General features: G+C 39.1%; 1 protein-coding gene across 1 annotated transcript; it reads right to left on the minus strand.

The window, feature by feature from the left end:
- Positions 1 to 281: 281 nt before the first annotated feature.
- Positions 282 to 1,301, minus strand: LOC139143925 (trace amine-associated receptor 9-like). Its single transcript, XM_070714539.1, has one exon. The coding sequence runs from the start codon at positions 1,299 to 1,301 to the stop codon at positions 282 to 284; it is 1,020 nt and encodes a 339-aa protein (XP_070570640.1).
- Positions 1,302 to 12,457: the final 11,156 nt, after the last annotated feature.

Consider the following 12,457-nt stretch of genomic DNA (forward strand, 5'->3'; position numbering starts at 1 on the left):
AAGTGTACTAAGTGATAAAGTTGTTTACTTTTCAGAGTAAGCCTATTTCGATGTCATGGCTTTTTTCAAACGCTTAAAGGCAAGCTCTCAGAGTCGTGCTTCAGTCAAATTTTGTAAGTGCCATTAATATTAACTGTAAAGAAGATATTTCTTGAATGTGCAAAAAGATATGATCTACTTGTGCAGAAATCACGTCATCAGAATTACAATGACAAATGGATCACTTGCTTTTAAACTTCCTATTCCTGAGGAATGTTCGTGGATGAAAACACAGTGACAGTCTAGGAGGAGTCTTCGTTCCGGAACAGCACCTTCCGGGCCTGTTTTGAAAAAACACGGGACCTGAACGCGTAGATTGCGGGATCGACAGCGCTGCCAGCCAGCCACACGCTGAGAAAAAGATGAGACTGAAAGGGCCGTCTGAACTCCAGCTTCAGTATGCCAGCCATGTTGAGGATGAAAAATAATATGTGGGGAATGTACATCAGGAGAAAGACGAGAACAATTGTCAAACAAATAGTAGTTGTTGCCATGTTGTTTTGATCCTTGTGCTGGCCGCTGGCGACGTTGCCGTGGCCGTGTGCGTGTACTGCGGCGGCAGCGAACTTAGCCTTAACATATATGCTACAGTAACAGAAGCCCACAACCACGAAGGCGACCAATACGCTGATCGGCAGAAATGACCGCTCGCTTTCGTCGCTGTTTCCTGCAGACACGGCATAATGCAAACACGAGCGATCGATCTGTCGGGTCCAGAAGACGTACAGGCCGCGAGCGACGCCGCAGATGAAACTGAGCGCGACGAATATGCCGATCATTGTCCGTTGTCGCCGCTTTGTCATTGTACTGCAAACGATGACAGCACGTGAAATGCTGACACTGGTGACTGACATCAGAGAGGTGAAGAATGAAGTGTGAAATGTCAGCAAATATGCGGAACAACTTGCTTTGCTCACTGCCGAACAGACGTCGTAGGATCCGTTCAAAACTCTTAAACTTCCATGCAAGTGAACCGGGGCTGTAATACCACAGACCATCAGATCAGCCACAGCTAAACTAGCCAGCTGGAAGTTTGTGGGCATCCACAGCGGCTTGGTAAACGCTATGAGACCGATGACAAATACGTTGCCAACAATGCCTACGACGATGGTCACAAACAGAATGGCTGAACTGAGACTCAGATAAATCTTCTCAGCAGCACTTGCACTGACCAGAATCATCTGGCCTCCGTCGTGAACTAGGAGGCTTGAGTTTTCGACAATAGTAAGGCCGTTGCAGTCGATTGGTGAGGAGTCGTTCATCGTATCGTTCATGATGAGTTCAGCATTCGAGTACACGACAGTATTACTCACAGAAATGAGCTCAACAAGCACTGTTACGGGATGTAACTTCCCTCCCCATCCTTCTCAGCACATGCGCAGTCAGCCAGCTTTGGTGCAATGAGGGTTAGACTATATGCAAGGCGTGGAGGGACTGTTGACCAGTAGAACTTTGGGCCTTTTAAGGAGGAAAATTGTCGACAGAATCACATCTCGCAATATTGCCCTCTCAAATATTTGACGTGTTTTGTCAAAGCCAGCAAGATATGCACGTTTTTCCGAGAATTCTACTCAGTTTCTTCAGTCGTAAATATTTCCCCACAAAAGCACAGTAAGGCGAGGTGTTTTAATAATTGTCGATTTTCACCATTTTCCCAGTTATAATCACACCATACCAAAATCAAACGGTCCAACCTTAAAAAGGGAAAATGGAATCCTTAAAAAGACGTAGTTCCAGTTGGGATGGGTTGACTTTCAGTGGTATGGGACAGTTTCCCGCCAGTTTTCACTATTAAAGACGTTGACTATCAGTAGGAACGCTTCGAAACAGCTGAGGGTTAGTTTCTATTACTCTAAAGTGTAATCTGTCTAATGGAGATGGCTTCAGAAAATAGCAGTATGTAGCGAAAGTCTGCCAGGAATGATAAAAAGGCGCTGCAGCCGAATAAAATATTTAGATATTATTCCCTAATATTTTTCTTCGTTTAGCGAATGAAAATACGTGTGACATAATGACCGTGTCACCACGAGTCGAAGACGAGTGGTGACTCGCGTGCGGTCATTACGTCACGAGTATTTTCTGAGCTGAACGAAGAAATATTAGAGAATAATAATACTTATAACATGTACAAGCCAAGAATTCATATTTTTGTGTAAAATAAATAATTTTTACTCAACAATTCTACTTTTTAACTTCTGGACTACTTTTTGATTAATATCAATACGCAGAGGGCGAGTTGTCAATCATTTCTGGTCGTCGGTCGCGTGAGCGAGGAACGCGGTGCTAACGTCTGTGCACGCAGCAAATGCCGTGAGCTCACAGAAACGTATCTTCAGCGAAGTTATACCCGATTTCAAAGATATAGGGCTAAACATTTAACTCAGACAAAGTAACGTTATTTTTCGGGAACAAACATCGACTGAATCACGCGACAATACGAACCGAGCTTCGAGTTCGTAGTTTCCGAAAATTATTCATATAGTTCCTGAGGAAAATACAAGCTCTTGTTTCCGTAGTTACGATGATTGTCTCGTCTATGAAAATATTGATTTCATTACACGACTTTTTGAGGTTCAGCGTGGGGTGTGGATAGCACCTGACTCTCCTTCATCCTTGTTGCAGTATTCTGTATGTGCATCGAAAGTTCAGACGGCATTGGAGTATATACGGAGAAAGACCCCCGCATTGACGACAGAACTGAAACAGAAGGACTCAAATTTTTCAAAGCGGATGTATTTTGTCAGATTCTAAAAATTATGACCGATTTTTATAAATCTCCACATCAGACACTTTTTGATCGCGGGAGAAATACGGGCCGCCATGTTGTTCGTTTACATTGATGACGAGCACATCGAAGATCGACGCAAAAAAGTTCCGAAGCACCAAAATTGATGACATAGGAAGCAGGTTGTCGTGACGTAGAACGACCAGAGCATAAATCTCGGTATTTTCTGCTCAGAGACGATAAACTTGGCTTGTGCATGATAAATACTAATACTCAACATACTCAAGCTATTTTATGATGTAACTTGTTTTCACGTATTTTAATGTACGCACTACTGCAACACACAGCTGTGAAAAGTTTATCGGACGAAATCTACACAGCGGTCATAGAAGTGACAGTTTCTTTACAAGAAAAGCAAGCAATGTTCTCAATTAGCATACACAATGGAGGCCTTGGATCTTTGCTTGCAATGAGTTCTTTGAGTTTTAAGTTTTTGTGCTGTTTTTAATAACTAATATTGCGGATGGGTTTTTTGTTAGAAGCTCATCGCAGCCACCCAACACAACATGATACACACAACATTTGATGCATACAGTAAATTGCCTCATGACATATCAATGAAAATATCTTTCCCAGAGCAGGCTGTCTTGCTAATTACTCTTGGATAACACGAAACATTGGCCTAATCTATCCTCATTTGGTATCATATATTCGAGCACGTTCCCTGAAATTCATTTGTAGAAAATAGACGTTAATCTCTGAGAAGAGGTAATTGTCTGTAATTGCAACATAAAGCACTTCTTACTCTCAGAACTTCAATCAAGGAAGGGCTGTGACTCACTGATTTCGACTCGGGCGATAATGTAACAACAAATCACATCTAGCGATTGGTACACTTCGAGAGAGCACAAAAAATTGTAAAGATTAAAACCCTTAAGTTCAGATCGTCGTTGGCGGATGTTCAGAGTAATTAGAAAAAGATAATGATATCCCCATAGTCATATCATTTTAAAATTAGTACTGCTAATTTTAGAAAAAAATTAGCTGGTTTATATGCCTTAATGATATGAAATATGAAAAAACAAACTTCGAAAATTCATGCGCGGAAGATAACAAGTTTTATTGAACCTTTCATCTTACTTACTTCATCCATTAGATAGTAATTTGAACACTAATAAATGTTTGTGAAATTTACGAAATAAAATCAACGCAACGTGTTTCTTGTTCAGAAAATGAATACAAAAGGAATACAAAGCCATACTCGAACCAAGTACGAATACAGTATGTATTTCATTCTGGAGACTCTAGGAAAAGTTATTTTGTCAATATTCCAAGGTCATGGGTGTTGTTTTAATGTGACCTGCTGTAATTTGGATAGTGTACTCTCGTCGTGCAAGATCATTCTGGACAATTGCACTCCACACAAACATTATCGTATACTTAGAACACTAGCGTCAAACATGCATCCTGTTTACGCCATCTGTGTTGGCGCTAACGAGTCATTAGGATGACAAGGAATATCACAACAAAGGGGTTGGATCACATTTCTATTTAACGAGTCATATCAATTTTTGATATATCCATCCAGACATGATTGCACAACAGGGCAGCCTTTCAACCGATTTCAAGATGCCATAATCAAGTGTGGTTTCACATAAAGATGAAACATTTTAGGGTATAAGTGATGAAGCCAAACTTCGGAGGGGAAGTTCAAGTTGTCGCTTCATTTGTAAATTTTGCCCCCGAACCCACTATTTTCCCTTTTCCCAGCTACCAGCCTCTGAACCTTGACCTGCCTCCCTCTCTATTTGCATAAGTTCCCCACTGTCTTCTCCCTGCTGTACTCCCTGGCGAGACGATTTGCCCCTGCTCCTTAGAAAAATCACCACACACGGCCTAAACTAATCCTTTGTCCGCATCCTCCGAAAAAAAATACAATTTTCCAACCTCTTTAATTATATAAAAATCGCCCGCTCACCCTTTCCCTGCCTGTCGGTACAAGAAAATCCCCTTGGGATCGATGGAGGAAACTCCATTTGTCGACTAACCGTGACGCAAGAATAGTCGAAACATCGAGGCTTCAATTCATATGACTGTTTATGTGACTATCCAGGTTTGACTGTTTAGCTCTAGCTCCCGTGTACACACCGGCGCATGTCATATACTAGTACCTGCACCTGTCTGCTGTACCAGTCTGATACGATTCTCAAGATACAAAAATGGAAATGCATTCAGCCTGTTTTTGTTGCAGTTTGTAGCAGTCTCTCGTACTTTCGTGTTATCAATACGAATGCGATGCAGAATGATCAATGAGTGCAAGAGAAATCGCAACTTGAGTTTGCTCTTTATTCATACTTTCTTACCTAACTCTAGGTTTCAATGCCGTCATCCTTATCGCCAAGCTTGAAGAAACTTATAACTTTTGTTGTTTGTTTGCTTTTTTGCAAAACTTGGGAACATCTGCTCAGGATTGCTAACTCACGACATTCTAGGCAATTGTTTACATGAAATTAATCTTATCTTATGATGGCTTGTATTGATATACAAAGTGATTTACTGATTGAGGCCTTTCCTACATACAACAACTGTTTAAGACTTGCTTCTTGCTAAACAGATGGTTTACAGAAAAAAAATTATTATAAGCTTACAGCAAGCTGTTAGTTACTGTGCTTGCTTGTACTTTAATTTCGTTCCGGTGATTGAACTGGCTGTTCCATGTTTTAGGGATGTGCTCATTCTTTTCGAAATTCGAAATATCTGACATTACTATTCTTTGTATGATTGGAATATATCTGTATATATCTTTCTATTTTGTCTTGTGTCTTGCACTTTGTCGTTGTTATGTTTCTGTGCGAATATGCAAATTGTGTTGTCGATTTAATTTTTTAAAAGGTCAGGTGGCAGGTCAGTATGTTTCTCATCTTGTTTTTTCAGTACTGTGTAGATTTCATATATCTAAAGCTCATATTCATATCCACAGGTGCCCGTAGCGTTGCCTGGATATACGATCAAAGGCCGGGGTCCTGGAGTGTGAGACCGAAGACCAAACCTCAGTAGTGGCTAAAAGAATGGAAGGCTTGTAAATATCGGCGAGATGTCAAAAACCAACAAAATGAAACATCCATCCTCAAATTTTACTCTGGTAACTACATTTGACTGATATAAGCCAAATATAGGTGAAAATTCACCTTTATGTAATTCTCCTCATTCACGTTGCAAGTCCGCCGTTGGAAATTAGTGGGTCAATCGTTTAAGTACAAAACATTATTACCATTTCAATAGGCCAGTCAACCGTTTCATACGAGGCCAAATTGCAGATGGTTTAACTCGGGTGACATGTAGACCTAAAAAGATAGGGTTTTCCAAATACTTTAGGCTATTTTACTATGACGAGCCTGGCCACTCATTATGCTTGACTGACACGAGAATAGCTTCCAGGAGACGTCAGCAAATGCAACTATCATCTGGTTTTGCCACGCAAATGCATACGCTGACGCATTGTATCGTCTGCCAGCTCCTCAACTGGCACTTATATTAATCTTGCAGTTGAAGGCCCTCGAATTTATTCACCTGCCACCTTTGAACTTTCACGAGATACATTCACCTTGACGAATACAGGCTGTAAAAATTGCACTATTATTGGCACTTCATTCAAATTTCATGATAGTCCTGATTCCTCATCCAAATGAACCAGCCCTTCTTTTAGTTTCGGCGGGTTTGTAAATACCCATTGCAAGGGTAGGTAGGTCGATCTGCCTTGATATTGCGGACAAGGGATTATTTAAGCACGCATGTGTCTATTTTGTATTCCTTTTTCACCCTTTTAGGTAAATATCTGATTGATATTTCCCGGCTCAAAAACACAAATTTACGAGCTAGGTAGTTGGCAAACAAACAAACAAACCAACAAATTAACAAACTAATTAATTAACATTCTACAAGCAAAATTATTATCTGACTGAGTAAGTCTCATTAAGGGAATAACCAACTGATTTACTGACCGAAAGTACGACTGACTGGCTGAGTTAGTGAGAAATTAAGTAAGCGGCTAACTAATTTACTAACTAACAATCTAAAAACTAAATTAAACCGACTGAGTAAGTGAATAAGTAAGTAAGCAAGTAAGTAAACGTCTGAATCATAAACCAACTCACTATCTAGCTTACTAAACTCGTCCACCAACTTAAGTCGTCGTCAAGCGGCGTATTGTACAAGGAACTAGTCAATTCTCAAAACATTATCAACATCATAGAAAGCTACGGTTAGGCCTAACAAGAAAATTTGTATTAGGGGGCAATTGATTTCAATGACATCATCACTTGATTGTCATCCGATACATAGACACTTCTGTGGCATTGCATGTGTTATCATCCTTAAGGGCACTTGTATAGTTTCGCCATCTGATCAAGAGCTGTTGAGACTATTTGGAGGAAAGCTTCGACGAGTTGGTGAGCTAGACGCACGGTGATGACTACTTCAACAATACGGCGGAGTCATCGACAGATATTCCTCGTCGGGAGGAGTTACCTGCGACAGTTTGATCTTACACGTTTTAAATCAAGAACAACACACTGAAACCAAGGCTAAGAGAATGAACTAGAAAAAATGCACGTTCTCTCTCAATACATTAAATAGACAATTTTTTCAAGCTGTTCTGTGAACCTACGGTCTACTTTCGTGATGATGTAACTCTCAATGCAAAATGCAATATATGGAAATGATTTGTCACATTTCACGATAAAGTTCGAGCGAAACATTATGTTATGTATGCAACATTTAAATTATCTCAATTCTATTTTTCCGAGTTGCGATTGAAGATTTTAAAAAAACCTTTGCAGTTAGCAAATCTGTTTTTCACATCGAACGAAACAAGTATACCCTGGAGAAAACCTGACAAATCTAATCTGATGTTTGATAGATTGAATTGAAGATAGACTTCAAGTTTTTTCATGCCTATATGTTAGCCAAATTACGTGAAAAGTCACGTTCTTCGGGATCTTTGTCGAAGAATTGTCATGGTCAAACTCAGACTACATAACGAGGGTCAACGCCATAGGCAAAAATTGAATGCATAGAACTTGTAGCTTACTGATTCGTGTTCTTTCACTCATTTTTTAAGGCGGTGAATAATCGACTCAATGTATATTGACGGTGCTTCTGATCAAAACTACTTCATGTATTAAAGTCATGAAATTATCGATCATATTCGAACTCTCAACGTACTGTATCGGCTTACCTACGTGTAGTGAAGGCATCACAGTCAAACACGCTCGGCTAAATCCCCACCCTACTGGTGCAACAGACTGTTCTGGATTACAATAAAGTTATTGTCTTCTAAATAAGTTTGACGTTGCGCTCGTTGATGCCTGGTTGGAACAAAATTTGTGGGCATGCTTTAGGCAATAAAAAGTGGTGTGAAGCCGCTCAACTGTCCGTGTTTAACAAAATAATGTATACGAACGTGCCGTAAAATGTTCCAAATGAGTCAAGCCGGCATCCCTGAATTTTAGCTAAAAACCTTGGTTCGGCGTTTTGCAAGTAGAGCTTTAAACGCTTGAGTGAAGTTGAGTATTTTCCATTTACCTGAGTCTGATGACCCTAGAAAAAAATATTTTTATTTTCTTGTTCCGACTTCATGCAAACTAAACACAATACATAATCTCACTATTTAGGCTAAAACATTGAAAAAATTAGCTCTAAACTTAAAGCTTCACGTACACACATTTGGTGTTTCCCCATCTCGTCCATTTTTCTCCGTTATAAGTTAACTATGTCTTTCCAGTGACTGAAATATATTAAGCTGTCAACTTCCAAACATAGCTTAGCTGAGATATCTGCATGGTATCTCGGAGATGGAGGAGTGTTGCTGAGTGTGCATTTGACATTGGGGGGGGGGGCCAGATATTCGGGCTTTCAAATTTTATCAATTCTCTTCTGATCTACCCTTTATGGGGGTTCATTTTAAAGCTCTTCTGAAAGAAAACTTTTCACTGTCTTGTTTTTTCGAAAATAGAAAATTTTATTTTTTTCCATAGAGTTAACACAACGATGGCGACCATTTTCAATTTCAAAAATTCGGAAATCTTTGTCCCTCTAGTACCAAATGTTGCACGTTGAACCCTGGGTTTTATTCTTGCTTTGGTAAGAGAATGGTCGAAAATTTCATTGAGTAAAGTTTGAGCAAAAGTTGAAGTCTTTCACTTTCAAGGCGCATACTACCTCAAGTAGAGTTAGTGGACATTTTCGACAGATGTGATCGAGTACAGCCCTGATCTTATTCTTCTCGCCGGGCGGGTGAATCTTCATTCTCCCAAAGCTTCATATGAAATCGATCTGGGCTATAACTCTGACAGTGACATGTGTGTTTTTTGTTGAAATAAACGAAAGTGTATTGTTGATGTGTTGAGCTTAATGTGGAGCTTATGAAGTAAATAAAGTTTTTATCGGCTAATTTAGCAAAAATTGTTGAATTTTATTTAGCCCCATAGAAGTAACACAGGTTTGGCGGCCATCTTAAATTTCAACTCTATGTAAATATTCAGTCATCCGTTTCTCTAGTATCAAAATTTGCACGGTGACTCCCTCTAGTTTATTCTTGATGTTGAAATAGATTTTTTGAAAAGTTTGCTTGAGAAATGTTGGCGCAAAAGTGTATTTCATTTTCAAAGCGCATACTATCTTACATATAAAAATATGACTTTCTTATCATCCTGGTTTTCTACGCAGCCTCTTATATGCATTGATGGGTCAAGAAGCAAGGTCCGAGCTCCAAAGCCTATGCGTTGTGAAACAAGGCGACGCCAGCGGGCCAAATCGTACAACCCTCTGAGATCGAAGCGTTGAGGGTAGGAAGGCACTACGAAAGTGTGACCATCGAAGGGTTGTTAGAGAGTAACATTCTGTTGTTCTCACATCCCCACAGCTGGGGTATGGTGCATATGGTGAAATCACACCTCTTAAGTCTATTGAGTAAAATAAGAAAAACAAAACGTAGTCAAATATAAAATTGAAATTACGGGAATCTGCAGTACATTGCCTAAAATCATAATGACTTATTTCGCATATTTTCAGAAGAGGAAAATCGAAAGTTCAAGAATATTGCATTTTTAGTTGTTTCGTCGTCTCTCAATCTGTTTATTCGTAAAATGCACTCTCTGAGTCGAAATCTGAGATTAACGGTTAATAACCTATAAAGACTATGGCCCTTCGTAACTTCTTTGGCATCATCACGTCATACGACAAACGCAATCGATGACGTCACTATACGCGTGGGTGTCTCTCTCCCGTATCTTGGGGAAGGCGGATCTCAACGTTGTACAGTTTCTTCGTAGACTGGAAAAAATTTTGTCTTGATGTAGATACATTTAAAGAGAGGAAAAAATAATTCTTTGCTTGTTCGAGCGAATTTTTATGCCTTTTCTAACAAGCGTTGCGAAGATAAAAAAGCATAAACCATTTTTGTTTTAATTTTGCAGATGATCCAGTAAAATATCAACCCGCTTAAAAGAAGGCAGACGACTACAATTTGATCTTAAAGTATGGACTTCGATCGAGTAAAACCTTTAAAAGGAAAATTACATGATAATTCTGATAGTAGGGAATAGAGACAAAATAGTGTGCGCGTCTACACCAAATAACGCGCTAAAGAAAACACGATAAGCAATATTTGATTCTCGTCTCAGAGAATATGTTGTCTGTCAAAGAACTTTGTACAAGTGTGTTTAACAAGCTAAAATATTTATGGTTGCAAAGTGTCGTTGCAACATTAGCATCGTCTGTCCGGTCAAGGCAATCAGAATATGACTACAATACCTTGCTGTGGTGTCTACTCAATACTGGTGCGCTGTAAATTCGCGTATGCAAGAGTTAAAAATCATCGGTGCTTTCTTGTCCATATATGTAACGATTGGACACTTTTGTGGATTTAAACCGAGCTTTCAATTACTGCAGCAAATGCCTTACTGTTAAAATCAGTTGTACCTATAAGCAATATGCGACGTTAGCGATTGATTAAAACGACTTATGTACCTCTGGGGTACACCAGCTCATAGCAACCCTGTATGAACAGTAGGCCCTATGTAGAGGGGTTACGACAATAAAAATTAGTAGAACATGAGAAATTGTTTTTTGTAGTAATGCTTGCTTTCTTCCATTATTGAAATGACTCTAGGAGATTACATGGCGATTTGTATGACTTCAGCGATAGAAAATTAAACGTATCATTGACGTTTAATTTTAATTACCCATCGTCGGACAAAAAGACGGACTTGCTCTCTCAGGCTATTTTCAATATCCGTATTCGAAAAAATTTGTTAATATATAATGAATCGTTGGAGTAAGAGCAGACTGTCTGCCTACAGAACGACGTAAGTGGGGCATGGCACACGGCGAGTTCTACGTGAGGTGATATACTTAGACCTATATATTTTTCAAGGCCAATAGTTTGAAAGCATACATATGAAGTTCTAGTAAGACAGCACACAATTCAACAAAGCCCTTTTAACAGAGCATACTAATATAATAGTAGTATTAAAGTACATTTATTAGTTAAAAATCAATATTAAATTATTATTTTGATGATTTATTTACACTTTTTGTTTCTAATGTTAAGTTAAGTTTCTTGTTCTATCCCCAAAGCATGTTGAGATACTCAGTAATCAGTTTGTCCACTCAACCTGTACATGCGTAAACTGCATTATCGTAATTGTTGACGAGTGAATTGTGGTCCGTTCTAGTATCCAGTGTAAACAGTAACATTGCATTCTATACGTATGGACGCTGTGTTGGCAAGATAAACAGTGTTTAACATACTTCGGGAGTACCCCAAGAACTCGAAATTGACATACTGAACAAAATATAATGAAAATATCCATTAAAAATCACAGCTAGTTATAGCCATTTGATCCATAATTACTCCGTAAAGATCATAAAGTCAGGAAAGATTATGTATGTTAAATATAAGAAGACATATATAGCGTAAACAAACTTTATGGCATATACGTGCAGCTGTGAAGCGAAGCTACGACACCCCTCTGCATGGGTTTACACATACAGAGAAAGTTTGTGCCTCAGGAGAAAAACATCATGATCGTGATGTCGACCGGAAGCGGATTTGATTGAGGAGGGAGTGGAGGGGGAGGTCTACTGTGTATACTGGCAGTCAAACGTTCTTACATTCATTGTGTTGCCGTTGATAACTACTATTTTTAACATGGCAATTAGCATGGACAACGGAACTATGCATTTCTCAAGACACCGCAATGTTTTTGCCATTTGTTGTTTGTCACAAATGTGGGCTATAGGGAATAGTAGTCTTAGAGATCTCCATCGGATCATCGTTTATTGATGTGTTTGTACGTTTCTGTATGTTTAATGCAATTTCGAAAAAAATCCTGTGCTCTGTTGAGGTTATTGGTTGAAGAATAAAAAGAATTGAGAAGAAAAAAAAATCCCATTTTTGCAGTATGTTTAGGACGAGAAACAATCTCCTTATCTTTCTTTGCCTCAAGCCAATACATCTTACCCAAAAACGAATGGTACGCGCTCTTACAAACAAATTTGAGCACACATAAATTCAGCGATTGTGAATGGTAGTAGCCTAAACTCGATTAATACGATGCTATTTTCCACTCCCCACCCAATTTACAAATTCGTCTGTATTTTTCTATTTTTTCCTGTTCATTATTGGGAAAT

This window comes from Ptychodera flava, chromosome 11 (assembly GCF_041260155.1).
Source record: "Ptychodera flava strain L36383 chromosome 11, AS_Pfla_20210202, whole genome shotgun sequence".
NCBI classification, from domain to species: domain Eukaryota; kingdom Metazoa; phylum Hemichordata; class Enteropneusta; family Ptychoderidae; genus Ptychodera; species Ptychodera flava.